The sequence below is a fragment of the Leopardus geoffroyi genome, chromosome D3 (genome assembly GCF_018350155.1).
Source record: "Leopardus geoffroyi isolate Oge1 chromosome D3, O.geoffroyi_Oge1_pat1.0, whole genome shotgun sequence".
Taxonomy (NCBI): Eukaryota; Metazoa; Chordata; class Mammalia; order Carnivora; family Felidae; genus Leopardus; species Leopardus geoffroyi.
The window spans coordinates 7,651,588-7,672,960 of record NC_059339.1 but is presented as its reverse complement, the minus strand read 5'-3'; the positions used below and the strand labels follow the sequence as shown (position 1 = coordinate 7,672,960).

Genomic DNA, 21,373 nt, shown 5'->3' with positions numbered 1-21,373 from the left:
CTTCCGGCGACCCCGCCTTCCCGCAAACCACGCCCCTTGCCCATCCTCGCGCTTGCAGATGTCCGAGGAAGTTTGGCCTGCGGGCGGATCCGTAGCCGTAGTCCCCTCAGGCGTCCGCAGTCAGGAAGCCGGGAAGCCTGGAGTCCAGGATACCGCGCCGAGGTCCAGGATGTCGGAGGAGCAAACCGGACAGAGCGAAGGCTCCTCTCAGGCTGGTGGAGTGACTGTCAGCGACATCCAGGAGCTGATACGGCGCAAGGAGGAGATCGAGGCGCAGATCAAAGCCAATTATGACGTGCTGGAGAGCGTGAGTGTGGGCTCGGGGTTCCCTGGCGGGAGTAGGTGGAGCCCGGGGCCTCTTGACCTGGCACCCGGTTCTGGGAGGACTGGGAAGCAGGGGCCGCCTGTGCTTGAGCTCTCAGCTGTGTGTCTCTCCCTCCCTGGGAAGCCCAAGGCGCGGCAACTGCGGCCTCTGTCGGCAGGAGGCAAGTAATATTAGCAATTAAGAATAATCGGTGTTGGTGCTGTAGCATGGGTTTATGGAGCGCTTACCGTGTGCCGGGCGCTGTTTTAATTGCTTTACGTTGATGAGCTCATTTAACCGTCACAGCAACCTTTTGAGGCTGTTACTCTCCCCATTTTAGCGACGAGGGAACAGAGGCGTTACTTAAACGTGCCTCGGGTCACAGAGCTAATAAATTTTCAGATGTCACCAGCATCGTCAGTCCTTGTTGACCTTGTACCAGAAGATCTGTGCTTTGCTAACCCGCTCACGTCAGAGCTTCCTAAGCTTTCGTGTGTTTGGCAAGCACTGGGGATCTTGTTCAAATTTCAGTTTCTGATGAGCTCGGGAGCGCAGGTGCAGATGCTGTGTTTCTAGCAAATTCCCAGCGCTGCTGATGCTGCTGGTCTAAAGACCGAGCTTTGAGTGACAGGTAAGGCTCTTTGTCATTATTGTATAGGGAGGGAACTGAGGCCCAGGGTGAGGCAAACCCTAGTCTAGGGTCATGTAGCTGGGAAGTGGCAGTGGTGGGTCTAGTTCCCTGGTCGTCTGGCTACCAAACTGATAGTTTTTCTTATGTCACTTAGTGTAAAGCCACAAATCAATTTGCAGAGGAAGAATAAAAGACATCTTATGTAGGGTGGATGGAATGCATTTTAGGTGATGGGAGTAAGATAGAGCCATCATATGGAGGCCAGGGTACCATTTTATTGGTGCTGATTGTATGCCTGAAGAGTGTTGGTTTATGTGTGTGTTAGATCATGAAATCCACACAACCACCCTGTGAAGTTAGGATGTTACCCTGAAGCTCAGAAAGGGGAAGTCACTTACTTAAAGTCTCAAAGTGAGATTCAGATATCAAGCCTGTTCAATCCAGAACTTGTGTTTTCAACATTATGCTAACAGTTTCCCAAACTTTAGTTACTTTCTACCTCAAGCAGATGCTGTATCCATATACCTCCTGTACTGTTCCCTTGGTATTTTTCTTTAAGTTGATCCACTTTTTTACTTGATTTAGTTTAAATGAAAATTTTATAGCTCTACAGCATATGGGGAAAAATGGGATTTTTTTTCCCTTTAATATAAAATAAAAATACGTATCGGTGCTATAATATGTTCGTTCCTTGTCATTAGCTACCATCACTGGCTAAAAGCTTGAAGCTTGAAGCCCTGCTCTATGTTTGTTTTCAAAAAGAGACAGCAAAAACTATAAATCTCTTAGAATAAAGCCTAGGAATAAACTTTTGTGACCTTGGATCAGGCAAAGCTTTCTCAGATGTGATGCCAAAAGCACCAGTAACAAAAGAAAAAGTAGATAAATTGGACTTTATCAGGATTTAAAATGTGTGCTTCCAAAGACACAGTCAAGAAAGGGAAAAGGCAGTTCACCAAATGGGAGAAAATATTTGCAGTTACCTAACAAGGGATCCAGAAAATATGAAGAACTCTTCCAACTCAATACTAAAAAGACAATAACTTGATTAAAAAATCAGCCAAAGGGGGCACCTGGGTGGCTCAGTCGGTTAAGCATCCAACTTTGGCTCAGGTAATGATCTCACAGTTTGTGGTTTCAAGCCCCATATCGGGCTCTGTGCTGACAGCTCAGAGCCTGGAGCCTGCTTCAGATTCTGTCTGTCTCTCTCTCTCTCTCTGCCCCGCCCTAGCTCGTGCTCTGTCTCTCTGTCTCTGAAAAATAAGTAAAAAACATTAAAAAAAAAAATTGGCCGAAGACCTTAACAGACTCCTCACCACAGAAGATCTACAGATGGCAAAGAAGCATATAGAAAGATGCATCACGTCCTAAGTCATCAGAGAATACAAATTAAAACACCCGCGAGGTGCTACTACGTACTGTGTGTGTGTCAGAATTTCCACCTTCAGATGCTGGTGAGGGTGTGGAGGAACTCTCATCCCGTGCTGATAGGGATGCAACAGTAGGGCAGTTTCTTACAAAGCTCCACATTCTCTTACCACCCATCCAGCAGTTGTGCTCCATGCCGTTTGCCCAAAGGGGTTGAAAACACGTTGACACGAAAACCTTCCTGATGTTCATAGCTGCTTTTTTCACCGTTGCCAAAACTTGAAGCAACCAAGAGGTGTTGTTGTTTTTTAAGTTTATTTATTTATTTTGAGAGAGAGAGCGAGTGAGCACAAGTGGAGGAGGGGCAGAGAACATAGAGAAAGAGAGAGAATCCCAAGCAGGCTCCATGCTGTCAGCACAGAGCCTGACGCAGGGTTTGATCCCACCAACCTCGAGATCATGACCTGAGCCAAAACCAAGAGTCGGATGCTTCACCGACTGAGCCACCCAGGAGTCCCAACCAAGAGGTCTTTACGTAGGTGAATAGATAAATAAATTGTGGTATCTCAAAACAATGGAATGTTACTCAGTGCTAAAACTAAATAAGCTAGCAAGGTCTGAAAAGATGTGTAGGAACCCTAATTGCATATTACCGACTGAAAGAAGCCGGTCTGAAAAGACTACATCTGTAGGATTCCAACCAGAATCTGGAAAAAGCAAAACTGTGGAGACAGTAAAAAGATCAGGGGTTGCCAGGGATCAGGGGTAGTGGTGGGGATGAATAGGTGGAGGACAGAGGATTTTTAGGGCAGTGAAAATACCCTGTGTAACACTGATGATGGGTACATTCATTAAACATTGGTCCAAACTCATAGAACGTAAGACACTAAGAGTGAAGGCTGAGGTAAACTATGGACTTCAGTTAATAACAGGAAACAGTAGGTGTAACCCAGTGGCTTCCAGATAGAGAAGTGAATGGAATCTTTCGTCCTGCATATATGTATCCTGGGCACCTTTGCTGCTGCTGCCATAATTACAGCCGTGACTTGTTACTTTTATGCGTATTAATTTCCTAGGGCTGCAGTAACAAATTACCACAAACAGGGTGACTTAAAGTGACACATTTAGTCTTTCACAGTTGTGGAGGCCAGAAGTCTGAAATCAAGATGTCAGCAGGGTTGGTTTCTTCTGGGGGCTCAGAGGGAGGATCTGTTCCATGTCATGTCCCTGTCCTACTTCCTGGTGGCTGCCGGCCGTCCCTGGCTTGCAGTTGGATAACTCCAGTCTCTCCCCCTGGTCACACGATCCCCTGTCCTGGATCTCCCTTCCTTTTCTACAAGGATACCTGTCATTGGATTTGGAGCCCACCCTGAATCTAAGACAGTCTCATCTCAAGAGCCTTAATTACATCTCCAAATCCTTTTTCCAAATAAAGTCACATATACAGGTTCTGGGGGTTTAGGACTTGGGGCATATCTTTTGGGGGCCACTATTCACCCCACTGTGGGTGCGCCTAGCACTGTGCTAAGCTATCCATACAGGTCAACTCATTAATTCTCATCGCGAGTGGGAAGGGAGGTGAGTGCCATTATTCCCATTTGATAATCGAGGAGGCTGAGGCTTGGAGAGGAGTCTTAACCAAGGGCACCCAGATTGTACGTGGCAAAACTGGGATTCAGGTCAAAGTCTGACTGGGACACCTGAGTGGCTCAGTCGTTTAAGCATCTGACTTCAGCTCAGGTCATGCTCTCGCGGTTTGTGGGTTCGAGCCCCACATCAGGCTCTGTGCTGACAGCTCAGAGCCTGGAGCCTGCTTTGGATTCTGTGTCTCCCTCTCTCTCTGCCCTTCCCTGACTCACACTCTGTCTCTGTCTCTCTCAAAAATAAATAAACATTTAAAAAAAGTAAAAAAAATCAAAGTCTGACTGCAAAATCTCTACCCTCTATCACACAACACGACACTTTGCATTGCCTTTGTGCGCTATGCTCTGATTTACGCAGGAAAAGTCTTTAAAATGTTAAAATGTATTGTTTTGAATAGGGAATATACGTCCATGGTCAAAACTCAGAGTCTGCCAAAGGGTATAAAATGAAAAGTCCCTCTTCCCTCCCTGTCCCCCAGCCACCCACCCAATTCCTTTCCCCAGAGGCAATTGATGCCAGTGTGTCCTTGAGGGATGAAAAACCTTTTGAAATCCCTTTCAGATCTCTTTTTACTTTCAGAAAGAACCAAGGGCCTGCCACAGCTGGATGTCCTTTGGGGTTTTCACTCCCCTCCAGCTTCCAAGGCCACCAGCCAGGTATCAGCTGCTGTAGGAAGGAGTGTTTGGAGGAGTCCAAGAGGCTGGCCTTGGGGATGAGCTGCAAAGCTTTAATCTGCACTGTTCTGACTTCAAAAGAGGAGACTGGATTCCTGCATTTCTTGTGTTATTAGAAATCAATAAAAAAAATATAGTGCCCCCCCCCCCCCGCCACTTTGAGGGTGGTTGAGGGAGCATGTGGGGAAAGTACGTGGCCTGTGCTAAGCGATCAGCATGTGGCGGCTTTTGTTACTGTCGCCTTTATGATGGCTGCACAGGGAAGGAGGTCTGGAGGACTTCACACCTGTGAAATCTTAACCATGTGTCTTCCCTCCAGCAAAAAGGCATCGGCATGAGTGAGCCGCTGGTGGACTGCGAGGGGTACCCCCGCTCAGATGTGGACCTGTACCAAGTCCGGACCGCAAGGCACAACATCGTCTGTGAGTGGTGCGCGTGCAGGGCCCTTCCCGAGGCTGAAGGCACACAAGTGAAATCTCCTTCTTCCATAGTGATCTGCTTCCCCCTCTTCTGCCCTGATGCGATTCTCTTACCATTCCCCCCCTCATCGAGGGACTCAGAACGGAGGAAATGGTTTGGCCTCTAGGGTTCTAAATTTATGGTTTCGTTTTTCATTTCGTTTTTAAGGACTTTGCTTCACTCTGGAAACTTTTTTGAAATGATAATAGAAGCCCAAGTCAAATATTGCTTACAATCCTAATCAAAGCAGTTATGTATGAGCTGGTAAGGATAGTGACCTGGCTGTGGTCACTCACACAGAAGCGCTCAGTCCCTCGGTACGGACGTTTGGAGGTCGGCAGTGCAGGGCTGGCCGCCACATCCCTGGCCCTGCCATCCTTAGGACATGTCTAGCTTTAGGGTCACCGTGTCCATGCGCCAAGCAGGAAGGGAGGGAAGGAAGAAAGTAAGGAGGACGAAAGGTCCTTAGCCAGCCAGCACCCTCCCCTCAAAGATCTATCCTGGGGGCCCACCCCCACCTTGCTGCAGTGATTCCTGTTTCGCCTCCTAGGCCCCTCTGCCGGCAAGACATGTTGGGGGATGTACCCCACGGTGGGCATCTCACGATCCTAAATAAAATCGTGTATTTGTTCATGGTTGAGGAACAAGTGGAGAGAAGCGTTCGGATAGTGTATCAGTTCTCTGTTTTCTGCTGGAATAAATTCTCAGACTTAGTGGCTTCAAATGGCACAGATTTACTCTTACAATAATAAGGTGTCCAAATGGGTGTCACTGGGCTAAGGTGGAGGTGTTGGCAGGGCTGTGTTCCTTCTGGAGGCTCTTGGGAAGAGCCCATTTCCTTATCTTCTCCAGCTTCTGGAGGTGCCTGCGTCCTGTGGCTCATAGCTCCTTCCATCGTCAAAGCCAGCAAGGTCATCCCCCAGCTTCTGGTCCCACCGTCCCACCTCCTCCTGTCACTCTCTGCCTTCCTTTTTCACTTATGACCCTCGTGGTCACACTGGGCCCCCCATCTGGGTAATCCAGGATGATCTCCCCATTCCGTGTCCTGAACTTAACCACCTCTGGAAAAAGCCCCGTTGGCCACAGAAAGTAACATATTGGGCAGCTTCTGGGGACAAGGGCGAGAGCACCTTTGGGGGCCATTATTCACCCCGTCACAGACGGGCAACCAGCAGCCTCTGCCACAAAGTCCTGTTAGAGGGGAACTTGTCGTGCACATTTTTCACTCAGGGACCTCCGTTTTATGTGCGTGAACCTCAGCTCCGTCCTCAGCACGTCGTCGTATAAAGCTGAGCTGCTCACTGGGGTCGCGAGTAACCGCAGGAGACACCGCTCAAGGTGCCGACCGTTCCTCAAAGCTGCAGTGTGATCCCAGAACACCTTCTTAGAGTGTCACTTGGCCTCGAAGATTGGGGGGGAAGAAGCACGCCATCTTTGTATTGAAACAAAGGGAAGATACAGGGTAGCGAAAAGCCATATTAAGACGATCAGACTGAGGGAAATTTGGGGCTTTTGGCTAAACCCTCAGACTCCCCAGGGATGTGGCCTGCTTTCCTCGGCACTTAGGATTCTGGGGGAAATTTGAGAAGCGGAGCCTACGGTGTGAGAGAGGGCACTGACTTATTTGTTTCCGGGTGGTTACTCGGATGTTCCAACACGATTTATTAAATAGCCTATTCTTTGTCCATTCATTTGAAATGCTAGCAGTATTACATAGAGAATTTTTAGACATATTTAGGTCTCAAGTTTTTTGCACTGTTCTGTTGATATATCTCTTTGCTAATATCACACTGTCTTTTTAAGTTTATTTCTTTAGTAATCTCTACACCCAACTTGGGGCTTGAACTCATGACTCTGAGATCAAGAGTCACATGCTCTTCTGACTGAGCCAGCCAAGCACCCCGGTGTCACACTGTCTTAATGACTTTATTGTATTTAAAAATCTGGTTGTGGGGCGCCTGGGTGGCTCAGTTGGTTAAGCCTCAGACTTCGGCTCAGGTCATGATCTTGCAGTTCATGAGTTCAAACCCCGTGTTGGGCTCTGTGCTGACAGCTCAGAGCCTGGAGCCTGCTTCAGATTCTGTGCCTCCCTCTTTCTCTGTCCCTCCCTTGCTTGCACTCTGTCTCTCAAAAACTGAATAAACATTAAAAAAAAAAAAAAAAGGAACCTGGTTGAGCAATGCTGATCAACCTTTTGAAAAATTATTCTCAGAAGTTTCTTGTTGTGTGTGTGTGTGTGTGTGTGTGTGTGCGTGTAAGCTCTAAACTCTATACCCAACATGGGGCTTGAACTCACAACCCTGAGATCAGGTCACATGCTCCACCAACTGAACCAGTCATGTGCTCCTCTTGTATTTTTAAAAATGGATTTGGGGAGGGGAGGTGGGGGCTGTATGTACGGCTTAGTCGGTTAAGTGTCGGACTCTTGATTTTGGCTCAAGTCATGATCTCATGGTTTGTGAGATAAAGTCCCGAGAAGGGCTCTGCCCTGACAGTGTGGAGCCTGCTTGGGATTCTCCCTTTCACTCTCTCTCTGCACCTTCCCTGCTCATGCATGCTTGCCCTCTCTCTCTTTCTCTAAATGAACATTAAAAAAAAGAAAAAATAAAAATGGATTCTATTTTTTAGAACAGTTTTAGATTTACAGAAAGATTGGAAACATATTAACAGAGAGGTCCCATGCAGTCCCCATCTTTCCCTATTATTAACATCTTAGTATACTGAATTTGTTATAGTTGCAAATTTATTTTTTGAACTAGGCCTTGGAAACATTTTGTCCAAGAGAATAACTTTTTTTGGAATTCTGATTAGAACTGCAATAGATTGTAAGTGAAGTTATCCATTCCATCACCCGGCAACTATATATGGAGTACTTACCATGTGCCAGGCACTGCTGAAGGTTCTGGGGTCCTTGTGGAGCTTACTGTCCAGGGGGTCTTTTCTAGTCAGACAGTGACCACATATTATATGTTGACACCGTTTTTTTAAGTCTTTCTGCCCACGTATATGTCTCTACTTATTCAAATCTGGGTTCTTTTCTCGTGTCTGCTCCTGTGGGTTGGGTCCCAGAGTCCCATTATGGCTGAGGGCCTCCCCTTCCCTCGAAGTGACAGAGACAGAGGAACCAGGTCAGGTGGCCATGTGTGCTTCCAGTCGAGGGCATCTGGAAAGTCTGAAAGTCCGTGACCCGCAGATGCTGGATGTGGATTGGCGGGCAGTGCTGGTTGGCGGCTCTGGCCTCTGAAACTCCTCAAAGGGAACCTTGGGAGTGACCTGGCTTGAATGAAGGAAATGGAGGAAATTGTTTTTAGGTTTAGAAAGTTATCAAAATGCTGCCAACCAGGCGAGTGCTGCACTGGCCTGCTGCAGTGACTTACTCACTGGCATCGTGGTTCACAACATCTTTTTTTTTTTTTTTTGGTAATCTCTACACCCAACGTGGGGCTTGAATTCACAACCCCAGAGATCAAGAGCCTCTTCTGACTGAACCAGCCAGGCACCCTATTTTGCAACATTTTGAATTAGCCATCAGTACTGAAAAAATCAGAGGGTTTTACCCCATGGTTCCTCATTTCCAGCTTTTGTCCTGTTAGGTCTCAGACCGAACATCACTTGCCGTGTATTAGTAGACTTAGGCGTAATTTTTCGTTCCGGAGGAATTAGGTGAGAAGTAAAGCGGGACGATTCCTCTGCTCACCTTTCAAGTCTCAGTTGAAACGGCGCTGCCTTGGGGAAGTCTCCCCTCATCTCCTAGACCAAAAAGATCAGGTCCTGGCTGGCCAGCCCTCATCACAGTCATCAGATGTGACTGTAATTTACTTGTTCTGTGGCTGCCTCCCTTGCTAGACTGAGCTTCGTGAGGGTAGTCCCCTGTCTCAGCCACACGTTTGTCCTCAGCCCCTAGTCCAGTGTCTGGCATGTAGGAGGTGCTTGTTGAATATTCAGGGAATGAATGTGGGAGTCTCATGTCCTCCGCTGTCTTCCTTGTCCCCTGATACGGCATTCTCCTCCCAGGCCTGCAGAATGATCACAAGGCGGTCATGAAGCAGGTGGAGGAAGCCCTGCACCAGCTGCACGCTCGGGACAAGGAGAAGCAGGCCCGGGACATGGCTGAGGCCCACAAAGAGGCCATGAGCCGCAACCTGGACCAGAGCGAGGGCCTCAGCCCCCCTCAGGCCTTTGCCAAAGTGAACAGCATCAGCCCTGGCTCCCCGGCCAGCATCGCGGTAAGCCAGAACCCGGCCACGGAAATCCATAGCCAGAGAGCGCCGTGGGTCAGGTAGCCTTGGGGTGGGGGTGCGGGCCGGGTGGGACTGTGGACACAGACTCGTCATCTCTCCATGCTGCGGCTTCACTTTACCCACTCACTTGGCAAGCACTGGCCAAGGCCTGGGGGCCCGGCCCTGTGCTGGGGCCAGGGTTTTGAGAGGAGTCAGTCCCAGCTTCCCACCAGACTGGTCAGGGAGAGGCCTGGGACACAAGGCAGAAGGTGATAAATATTGCTAGAGAGGGAAAGAGGATCTCTTGTTGGGCGTATTTTAGCTGGGCTGTGAGTAATAGACATGAGAATGACAACAGTAGCTACCATTTACTGAATCCTTGCTGGGCACTGGCTGTCCTGCCGAATGAGTTACAGATCTTACCTGGTGTATTTTTAAAAGTTTTAAATAGCTTTACTGGGATACGGTTCACACACTGTAAAATTTACTCATTTAAAGTATATGATTTCCCGGGGCACCTGGGTGGCTTAGTCGGTTAAACGTCCGACTGTGGCTTAGCTCATGATCTTGCACTTTGTGAGTTCAAGCCCCACATCAGGCTCTGTGATGACAGCTCAGAGCCTGGATCCTGCTTCAGATTCTGTGTCTCCCTCTCTCCATGCCCCTCCTCCACTTGTATTCTCTCTCAAAAATAAATAAACTAAAAAAAAAAAAGTATGCAATTCCATGGCTTTTAGTGTATTCACAGAGCTATGTATCTATCACTGCAATCAATTTTAGAATATTTTCATTATTCTAGAAAGAAACCCTGTACCCCCTAGCCCCATCTCCCCTAGCCCCTTGGAACCACAAGTCTGCTTTCTGTCTCTATGAATTTGCCTATTTTGAATACTTTATGTAAATGGAATCATATAATGTATGATGCTTTATGACTGGCTTTGTCCACTTAGTATCATGTTTTCAAGGTTCATCCCTGATGGAACATGTATCCCTATTTGTTTCCTTTTTTATTTATTTATTAAAAAATTTTTAATGTTTATTTGTTTTTGAGAGAGACAGCATGAGCAGGGGAGGGGCAGAGAGAGAGGGAGACACAGAGTCCGAAGCAGGTTCCAGGCTCTGAGCTGCCAGCACAGACCCCGATGTGGGCTCAAACCCACAAACTGAGATCACGACCTGAGCAAAGTCGGATGTTCAACCAACTGAGCCCCCCGGGCACCCCCTTCTTTCCTTTTTATGGCTGATTAATATTCTATTGTATGGCTGCATCACATTGTTTTTATCCATTCACCAGTTAACATTTGTTTTTTTTTCCATTTTTTTGGCAATTATTAAGAATGCTACTCTGAACATCATGTTCAAGTTTTTATGTGGTTGCATATTTAATCTTTAATCCCACAGCCACCTTCTGGGATAGGCAGTAATCTTTACCCCCATTTTGCCCATGAAAAAAAGCCCCTGAGCTCTGAAGTAACTTGTGCCAGGACACATTGCTCCTCAGTTATGGAACCGGGTCCTGGAGCCAGGGCCTGCCAACCATCTGTAACGGTCACAAGACGTTAAGTTACACAGAAGCTTCGTTGTACTCATTACTCTATCCACAGCATCGAGCACAGGCTGTAGTTGGCCCACGACAAATATAAGTTGAAGGAGTGAATGAATCCTGATCTGTGTTCTTGGAATGAAAGGGTCACACTAGCCTGGGTCAGCCTTGTGCCTGTGGCTGCTTGTCTGGGGACCTTTAGGGCAAACTGGTCTAAATTCTGACCCCTGAACAAAATAAGCTCAGATTGCTCTGCCTCTTCTTGCCCCTGAACCTGGGTCGGCACCCCAGAAGGCAGCATTTGGTTTTTCCCCTCATTCTTGAAGGCCTGTACAACCCCAGCTTTTATCAGATGTTGGGCAGATGTGGCCCCCTTTCACTAGATCTGTCCCAGAAGGAACCTGCAGGGGGAGGTGGCCCAGTTATCCACCACCCTCTCCCGTGTGCAGTCGCTAAACCCCTGACCTCTTTGCTTTGTGCCTGCCATTCTCCCCTGTAGAAAACACGTTCTTGGCCTGGATGTTAAAGTTGGATGTGGAAGGGTAAAGAAACCAGAAGCACGTTTAACCTCTACCCTCGTTTTCTATTTTCTCTTCTCTGTCTAGGGTCTGCAAGTGGATGATGAGATTGTGGAGTTTGGCTCTGTGAACACCCAAAACTTCCAGTCTCTGCATAACATTGGCAACGTGGTGCAACACAGTGAGGGGGTGAGTTGGAAGTCACATCCGGTCAGTAACCCTGGAATCGCTAGGGCCAGGAATCGTCACTGGGGTCTTTACTGCCTTCAGAGAGATGTTGCTCAGGCCCAGCGCCTTTGCACTTGCTGGAGTGTTTTTTTCTCCCTTAGGCCCATCCCTCATCTTGTACAGATGACACCTGTATAAGACCTTTGCAGCCACCCTATCTAAATACCCCTTCCTCCTTCCTATCCCTGCTTTCATTCAGCAGTGTTTCTTGGAAGTCTTTTCATTTCCACACACCTTGCTGTTTTACACTGTTGCACAGCACTCCGTTGTGTGAGTGGACCCCAGTTTGTCCATCCCCTGCCTTATCAGTGGACGTTTTGGTGATTGCTGGTTTTTTACCAGCACGAACGGTCATACATTCTTGTTCATGTGCTATTTCTTGACATTGATACCGGAAAGTACTTACAGGCTCTCAGTGTATTATACACAGTTACAGTAGGTAATCTGAAGAAGTTTTACTAATTTGTACCCTGACCAGCAGTGCCTGAGAGCATCACGTCATCAACAGAACTCTCTATTACTTTTAACGTTTTTGCGAAAGTGGCATCTTATTTTCATTTGTATTTTCCTGGTTACCAGTGAGGTTGAGTGTCCTTATTTTTTACGTCCATTAATGGTCATATTTTGATTTCTGTGGATTGTTTATATATTTTTTTCTCATTGGGGTATTTGTCCCTTTAAAAAAGTGATTTGTAGAGGGGCGCCTGGGTGGCGCAGTCGGTTAAGCGTCCGACTTCGGCCAGGTCACGATCTTGCGGTCCGGGAGTTCGAGCCCCACATCAGGCTCTGGGCTGATGGCTCAGAGCCTGGAGCCTGTCTCCGATTCTGTGTCTCCCTCTCTCTCTGCCCCTCCCCCGTTCATGCTCTGTCTCTCTCTGTCCCAAAAATAAATAAACGTTGAAAAAAAAAAAAATTAAAAAAAAAAAAAAGTGATTTGTAGGAATTTTTTTAACATAACAGATATTAAACCTTTGCCTGTTTTCACATTACATATGTTTCTCCTGTTAGCTCCTGATCTTTTAACTTAGCTTATGGTGATTTTGATTACTTGGAAGTGTTTTTTTTTTCTTTAATTTACAGGGGTAAATTAAACAGGGTTTGTGTTTTCTGTATTTGCTCAGTGACCACTTGTCTAGTTTGTTAGCTTTTCATTTTGGTGCCATCTCTTTCTGTACCGTCTCCTTCCGTTTTATTTGTCCTGTGGTCGTGTCCCTCTGCTGTCCCTTTGCTGTCCTGTCTTGTCAGTGAGGCTCCTGGAAGTGGTGCAGGTGTAGTTTCATTCTGTTATGTTTACCCAGCGTCTCTCTTGATCTTTCACTCCTTTTCCCTGGGGTTTCCTCGTGTTATGGTTTACTCACGTCTCTTGCACACCTTGGTGCACGTACTTCAAAACTTGCAGGTGTCTGGGATCATTGTTACTGGTTCGTTTTGTAAATAAGCCTTTTTTTTTCTCGAAGAGGTAATACATAACATGAGTTTAAGGCAGAACCAAAGAACACATGATGGAGAATCTCCCTCTCCTCCGGAAGTAGCCACTTTCCAGCTGTGTGTCCTTCCAGGGTCAGTCTGTTCATATACCAGCATATAGAGCTCCTGGTTATCTTGATTAAGGTGTAATTTACCTACAGCCAAATTTGCCCTTTTCATTGTGCGGTGCTGTGAGTTTTGACACACGTACCTAGTTTGGTAACTGCCGCCGTAATGAAGATACAGAGCAATTCTGTCATCCTCCCCGAAACGGCCCCATGTCCTTTGGTGGCGAACCCCTCCCCCAGCCCCCACCCCACGCAACCGCTCAGCTGTGCTCCAGCCCTGTAGTTTCACCCTTTCTAGAATGGCTTGTCAATGGAACTGCCCGGTATATAGGGCCCTTTAAGTCTGGCTTCTTCTCACTCTGCATCATGCGTCTGCGATTCATTCATTCATACGTCGTCGTCGTGCGTGTGTGTAGTCACTCCTGTTTGTTGCTCAGTAGTGCTGCACCGTGTAGGTGAACGCCAGATTGCCTACCCATTTACCAGTGAGGGACATTTAGGTTGTTTCCAATTTTGGTGATTAGTGATAACAGCTACTGGTTTTGAGTCTGTCTTTTCTAGTTAAATATATTCTTTAGCTCTTCATAGATCTGTGAGCCCCCCCCCCCCCCACCTTTTTTCTTCTTTACTGAGGTATAATCGACATACAACATTATATTAGTTTTGGGTATACAGCGTAATGATTCCATTTTTGTATATGTTTCAAAATGATCATCATAAGTCTAGTTAACATCCATCACCATAGTTTTATATTTTTTTCTTGTGATGAGAACTTTTAAGATTTACTCTCATAGCAACTTTCAAATATGCTATACAACATTACTATGTACTGTAATGCACAGCCTGGTGACTATAGTTAATAACGCTATAAATCCTTCCTTACAAAAGTAGTCATTGAACATTTTTAAGCGACAGAACCTTTTCTTCAAATGAAATTTCTCGGGGAATTCCAATATATCAAATAGATAAAGAAAGCTGAGCTGCTGGGGTTGGAACACCTCACCCCCCTCAGGGCTCTGGATCCTCCTGGAACCAGAATCCCGACTTGAGAATCAAGGGTCCACTCTGTGTCCGTAGAAAAATGATTAAAAAAACAAAAAAACACTATATTCTGTTATTAGACATTTAGGTGGTTTCCAATTTTAGGGAAACCTGGAAATGAACACTCTTGTAGACCAATCTCTATCTCTGTTTCTTTTGATAACTTCCTAAAGCTGCCTTTCTGGATCAAATGCATGTATTTTCAAAGGAAAACAAATCTGAAATTTAAAAAAAAGTCATCTTTAGTATAAACAACGTTTATTTTATTGAGCTGTGGAAAGGAATGGAGTGCTGGCCCGCTGTAATATGGATGAACCTTGAAAGGATTTGTGGTAAGTGAAAGAAGCCAGGCACAGAGGGCTGCGTATCTGAGAATTCCATTTATGTGAAGTGTCCAGAACAGGCAGATGGACGGAGACAGGAAGCAGGTTGGTGGTTGCCAGAGGCTGAGTGGAGGAGGGCATCGGGAGTGACTGCTAATAGGTACTGGGGTCCTTTTGAGGGACGAAAATGTCTTGGAATTGATAGTGGGAGTGGTTGTACGAATCTCTGAATATACTAAAATGCACTGTATTGTATACTTTGAAATGCATTTTATGGTATGTGAATTATATCTCACATAAATAAAAATAATGCACTTAAAAAAATTTTTTTTTTTAAGTTTATTTATTTTTGACAGAGCGAGTGTGAGCTAGGGAGGGGCGGAGAGAGAGGGAGACACGAATCTGAAGCAGGCTCCAGGCGCCAAACTGTCAGCACAGAGCCCGACGTGGGGTCCGAACCCACGAACTGTGAGATCATGACCTGGGCCAAAGTCGGACGCTTAACCAACTGAGCCACCCAGGCGCCCCAAAAATAATGCACTTTTAATGCAAAAGGTTTTGAGGAAAGGATAAAAGTCCTGAGTCTCTCCCTCCCGAGGACCCTCCCTGCTCTGTTTGAGTGCTGGACAAGGTGCGGGTGCTAAAGTGGGAACAACAAAGGTAAACAGAAGGCCCTTGCCTCGGGGACGCTTTGGTGGGAGAGACCAGCATTAATCCAAGGTAATTCTATACTGTCATGAGTATTATGAAGGAAAAGATTGAGGAGGCTAGGAGAGCAACGACGGGGGTTAGGATAAGGTTCCCGAGGACGTGACCTGTGAGTGTTAGAAGTTGTTCAAGGCTGGAGACTGGCGGGGAGAGGAGTTTTCCAGCTGGGTCATGGCCCTGAAGTGGGAGGACTGGAGGAGATGGTTGGAGACCAGAGCAAGGGGGAGAGAGGAAGGGAGGAGGAGGCAGGTCCGGGAGGTTGGCAGGGGCCAGAATGCATGAGGCCCTGTGGTCCCTAGTCAAGATGTAGTTCTTTTTTCCTGAGGAGCAGTAGAGAGCCATACGTACTTTTGCAAGCTGAGAGGAACAGATGTAAGCAGCTTTGTGTCTTGGAAAGATTTCTCCAGATGCTAGGTAGAGAGCTGATTGGAGGGCTGACAGTCTTAGCAGCCTGGTCAAGAGGTGATGGTGGCTTTGGTGAATGGGCTGGAGGTGGAAGGAAGTGGACAAATCTAGGAGACCTTTAGGATGGAAGTACATAGGCTTTAATATGACACCTAGCCCATGTCAAGGATGACCTCTGGGTTTCTAGTTTGTCTAGGGGTATTGTTTCTAGAACCAAAGCACTCAGTGTATCTCTCATATATTTCCTAAGTGTGAATGAATATGTCCATAGTGATTGCTTTTTGAAAAAGAAGACGGGCACCTAGGTGGCTCAGTTGGTTAAGTGTCCGACTTCGGCTCGGGTCATGATCTGGCGGCTCATGGGTTTGAGCCCCGTGTCGGGCTTTGTGCTGACAGCTTGGAGCCTGGAGCCTGCTTTGGATTCTGTGTCTCCCTCTCTCTGCCCCTCTCCTTCCCCTCCCCTCTCAAAAATAAACATTAAAAAAAGATTTAGAAAAAGAAGACAAACAAGACCTACCCTACATACTGTTCTGGATTTCCCCCTACCCTTTGAGGGGATTTCCGTGTGGGTACGTACCTACCTTCACCATATTCCATTGCTTGGTCTACCATCTTTTATTTAACCATCCCTCCATACAGAACATTTAGGTTGTTCCCAGGGTTTGACCATCACCAACAATGGTGTCGTGAATATTCTTGTCTTGTGGGAGGGTTTCTGTCCGAGAGATTTCTAGAAGTGGAATTACTGGGTCAAAGGCAATGCACATTTATAGATTCCATAGATGTCACAGTGTCCTCCAAAAAGCTTGGATTAGTTCACATTTTCTTGAATAGTGTATGTGAGGGCTTGCTTCTTGACCCCTCTCACCTGTGTTATTTATTGGCAGTCTCATTCTTTGACCATCTGAGTGAAAAATGGCATCTTTTTGGTTTTTGTCTTCATGCTCTATTTTGTCACATTTCAGAGATTACATTGATAGATCTGCCCTAATTTAAAAAAATTGGGGTAAAATATACATACCATAAAATTTACCATTTTAACCATTTCTTTTTTTTTTTAGTATTATTTTTGGGGAGAGTGCAAGCGGGGGAGAGACAGAGGGAGGGGGACAGAGGATCTGAAGCAGGCTCTGTCCTGACAGGCTGACAGCAGTGAGCCCGAGGTGGGGCTCTAACTCAAGAACCGTGAGATCATGACCTGAGCCGAAGTCGGACACTCAACCCATTTTAACCATTTCTAAGTGCGCAGCTCTCTGGCATTTAAGTACATCCTTGTTGTTCTGCAACCATCCCCTCCATCCATCTCCAGAACTTTTTCATCTTTCCAAACTGAAACTCTATACCTGTTAAACACTAACTTTGCATTCTTCTCTCCCCAAGCCTCTGGTGATCACTAATCTGCTTTCTGTCTCTATGCCTCTGCACCTATCAGTGGAATCAGACGATATTTCTTCTTTTGTGGCTGGTGGATTTCACTTAGCATAATGTCTTCATGGTCCACCCGTATTGTGGTGTGTGTCAGAATTTCCTTACTCTTTTAGGCTGAATGATACTCCATTGTATGGATAGACCACATTTTCTTTATTCCTTCAACACCTGTATCTCATGGATAAATGCCTAGTAGTGCAATTGCTGGGTCATAGGGTAGTTCTATTTTTAGTTTTTCGAGGAACCTCCATACTGTTTTTCCAGAGCGGCTGCACCGGCTTGCATTACCATGATGTAGTAGTTCTACTTTCAGTTTTCTGAGGAACAGTCACCCTGTTTTCCACGGCAGCGACACCATTTTACATTCTCTTGCAGCTGTGCACACGGGTTTCAATTTTTCCACATCCTCACCAACTCTTGTCATTTTCTGGTTTTGGATAGTAGCCATCCTAATGGATGTGCAGTGACACCTCATTGTGGTTTTGATTTGCATTTGTTTAATGATTAGTGATGTGGAGCATCTTTTCATGTGCTTTTTGGCCATTTGTTTATCTTTTTTTGGAGAAATGTCTACTCAGGTTTTTTTGCTTAATTTTTAATCAGGTTGTTTGCTGTTATTGTGAGTTGTAGGAGCCCTTTGTTTATTCTGGATATTAATCCCTTATCAGATATATGATGTGCCAGGATTTTCTCCCATTCTGTGAGTTACTTTTGACTCTGTCAGTAGTGTCCTTTGATGCACAAAAGTTCTAGATTTTGATGCACTTTGTTGTAATTCGTAAGTTTCCTTGGTATGCTATTTTAAATACACATAGTAAAAACAAATTAATTGAATGGAAAGATATAAAAGCAAATGTCGTCTTTCACTCCAAACTCCTAGTGCTTCTTCTGCAAGTAATTACTGTTAACAGTTTTTTCATATATCTTCCAGAAACCTTTGTATGCATGAAGCAATTTTTATGTCCTTTTAGAACGTATATTGAGGGGCGCCTGGCTGGCTCAGTCCGTAAAGCATGTGACTCTTGATCTCAGGGTCGTGAGTTCAAGCCCCACATTGGGAATGGAGCCTCCTTGAAAAAAATAAAAGTAAAAAAATAAAAAACATGTATTCACATGGGTTCGTGTTTTGCTCATTTTGTTTTGTTTTTACCAAAACTGCTTAATTCACTCTGCCGTATTTGAATAATACCTTATTGAGGGATATTTTGGGTGTTTCAGTTTTTGAATTTATAAACAGTCCTAGAATGAACACTTTGTTCATATATCATCTTGTACTTTTGCAAAATGTATCTTGTAGGCACCTTTTAAAGGTTTTTTTTCTTTTTTGTGGGGAGACGTGTTTGTCCAGGAAGATGGTGCCAATCTGCAGCCCCATTAGCCGCCCCAAGAGCGCCGTGTCCCCCACACTCTTGACAACTGCCGGGTTATACTTCATATAAGCACCTTACCAACCTGATGTGCAAAAATCAGTATCTCAGCATTTTAGTCTGAATCTCTTTGGATTCTGAACAGGTTGAATATATGAGCTTATTGTCCTTTTCAGAAGCCCCTGAATGTGACCGTGATCCGCAGAGGGGAGAAACACCAGCTTAGACTTGTCCCAACCCGCTGGGCAGGAAAAGGACTGCTGGGGTAAAGTATCATTTCTGTTTATTCATAAGGCAACTGTCGGTTGTCACCTGGGTGTTTGCTGGATATAAAGCTGTGGGGAGGAGGCGGGGGCCACAGGGAAATGATGGCATTCCCCAGATTGCCTGCAGAAACTCTTGATAAATGCTTGTGGCAGGAATGAGATTGCAGATCTGGAGGCAGAGGGAACCCTGGTCTCTCTGGTTCTTTCATTAACTGGGCATTTGCTTTATTTTATTTTTTAAATATTTATGTATTTATTTTTGAGAGAGAGAGTGTGAGGAGGTGAGGGGCAGAGAGAGGGGGAGACAGAGACTCTGAAGCAGGCTCTGTGCTGTCGGTGCAGAGAACTGGGCATGTGCTTTAAAAGAATTAAAGAGGGGCGCCTGGGTGGCTCAGTCGGTTAAGCGTCCGACTTCGGCTCAGGTCATGATCTCACAGTTCGTGGGTTCGAGCCCCGCATCGGGCTCTGTGCTAACAGCTCAGAGCCCGGAGCCTGTTTCAGATTCTGTGTCTCCCTCTCTCTATGCCCCTCCCCAACTCATGTTCTGTCTCCCTCTGTCTCAAAAATAAATAAACATTTAAAAAAAAATTTTTTTTTTTAAATAAAAGAATTAAAGAATGTGGATGAAACACTCAGACGGCTCACTTTCTGATCTTGCTAAATGGAGTTGCCAAACTTACGTTGTTCCTTTTTCTTTTCTTCCAGCTGCAACATTATTCCTTTGCAAAGATGATTGCCTCTGGGGAACAGTAATAGGAAAACATCTTCCCTTGCCCTGGACTTGGGTCTGGTGGGGATTTCTTCCTTCTTTTCTCTCCCTGAAGCTTAAGCATCTGGAAGAGGCTGGAAGCCTGAACTTCTGGGTAGTGGAAACACTATGGCCTCCCAGTGTAATCTCTTGGGATTAAGACATTGTTAACTTGGTTTGTAGTTGGCATCTTTTGCATATTAGGCCATGGCCCTAAGTGGGAGCCATCTGGATTGTGGGCAAGTGGGCTGGAATTATTCTGGCAGGTGCCAATATGTCTTTATTCTTTTAGGATTTTTTTCCCCCAAATAAACACAGGTTTACAGTGCTGATATGACCCATGTTATCACCCTAACTGAATTTCTTATGAACCCCCCAAACCAAAGCTCAGACAGAAATTAGAACATTATTTTAGAAAGTCAGACAGGAGCGCCTGGCTGGCTCAGTCAGTGGAGCGTGCAGTTCTTGATCGTAGGGTTGTAGGTTCAAGCCCCACGTTGGGTATAGAGATTACTTAAAAAAAAAAAAAAAAAAAAAAAAAGTGGACAGAACAGGGGCACCTGGCTGGCTAGGTCAGTAGAACATGCGACTCTTGATCTTGGGGTTCTGAGTTTAAGCCCCACATAGGGCATACGGCCTACTTTAAAACAAAACAAAAACCGGGGTTGGACAAAACAAACCAACAGTGGTGCTGAAGTCAAGATTAGGCCAACAATACTTCAGGAATGTCATCCTTAGTGACTGAGGTTTCCAAACACTCAGGCTGCACCACCTGCATTTGCATTGTGGCATTGCTGCTCTGGATACAGAAATTGCATCCTTGGCAGATGGACCAGCAGTTGGACATCCGGGGCCAAAATTGCTCCCTGGAAGAACAGGGAAAGCCAGGAGGCTCCCCAGGTAGCCCACCATGGTGTCGGCTTCCTTTTCTGTAACCCACCAGAGGGCAGCAAGCTCCCTTTGTTTCTTGAATAAAAAAAACCTTGCAAATTATCTTCTGATTTGACTTTTTATAATTGAACCTCCTGGTCATCCGCTCAGATCGAGAGTAGCTTGTAAACTGCCAAGGTGTGCTCGATGGCTAAGGGGAACCAGCAGTGTGTGCCAATCTGACTTCTTGAATCAGCCTCCTTCCTTTTATTTTCTCTCTTCCACGTGACAGCACAGGTTTTGGTGATTCTTAGTGACCCTGTGTCTTTCTTTCTTCACCTTATCACCACGTTTATCTCCATAGTTCTTGCAGACCACTTTGTTTCAGAGGTCAGGTGTGGCCCATTCTGTTGGCATGCCTGTGTTCCTTGGGAGTGGATTTGCTCGGGTTGGATACAGAAACCAGCTTGCCTTGACAGGAGTCAGTACTGGGGCAGTACTTCGAGGCACGGATTCTCATCGCTCAACTGGAAAGCCTTCCTGTTGAGTTCTTGCCCCAAACTGTATTCTAGCTGTACCTCCACATGTGTTCCCCCCTTGTAGGCGCAGAACATGCCACGCTTACCAGTGTTTGCTGTTTAAATTGTGTGTTCTGATTTCAAGTGTGTTTTCCAATCTCTTTTTATAAATCCTAGTTTATAATAAACACAGCTTGTACCATCAGTTTGATCCCTTTTTTTTTTTTTTTTTGAGATGTATGCTTATTAATCAACCAGCATTGGGTGGGGTCTGGGGGTGGGGGATAGGGAGCATCATTCACACTGTCCTAAAATGAGAACACCAAAGAGTTTTCTGCCTCAGTGCCTTTGGCTGGTTTCCTGCCAAGTCTCCCTTTAGAAACCTCAGGATGGCCACGTGTGCTGTCTCTTTGAGATTCTGAGAGTCACTTTGAAGTGATCCCAGTAGATTCAACGAAGCTGGTTTTGCAGAAACATTTTGTGATCAGAACAGCAAGATCATGTAACCTATATAACGTGTAATCCCAGCCAGCTAAAACACTGCACACAACACGTAGAGAAAGTGTGGAGGGCAA

At 45.9% G+C, this 21,373-nt stretch overlaps 1 protein-coding gene across 1 annotated transcript; it reads left to right on the top strand.

Annotated features, from left to right (window-relative positions):
• The first annotated feature begins 47 nt into the window (after positions 1-47).
• Positions 48-21,003, top strand: PSMD9 (proteasome 26S subunit, non-ATPase 9). Its single transcript, XM_045459709.1, has 6 exons — positions 48-307; positions 4,941-5,043; positions 9,095-9,306; positions 11,449-11,550; positions 18,573-18,661; positions 19,368-21,003. The coding sequence occupies exons 1-6, from the start codon at positions 59-61 to the stop codon at positions 19,393-19,395; spliced, it is 783 nt and encodes a 260-aa protein (XP_045315665.1). The 5' UTR covers positions 48-58; the 3' UTR covers positions 19,396-21,003.
• The last annotated feature ends 370 nt before the right edge of the window (positions 21,004-21,373 follow it).

What these genes read in the sequence shown, in the direction of transcription:
- PSMD9 (XM_045459709.1), top strand. Translation starts at nt 59, where the DNA reads ATGTCCGAGGAAGTTTGGCCTGCGGGCGGATCCGTAGCCGTAGTCCCC. An exon ending in CGCAAGGCACAACATCGTCT is followed by an intron (nt 5,044 to 9,094) that starts GTGAGTGGTGCG and finishes TTCTCCTCCCAG; the next exon opens with GCCTGCAGAATGATCACAAG. An exon ending in TGGTGCAACACAGTGAGGGG is followed by an intron (nt 11,551 to 18,572) that starts GTGAGTTGGAAG and finishes TGTCCTTTTCAG; the next exon opens with AAGCCCCTGAATGTGACCGT.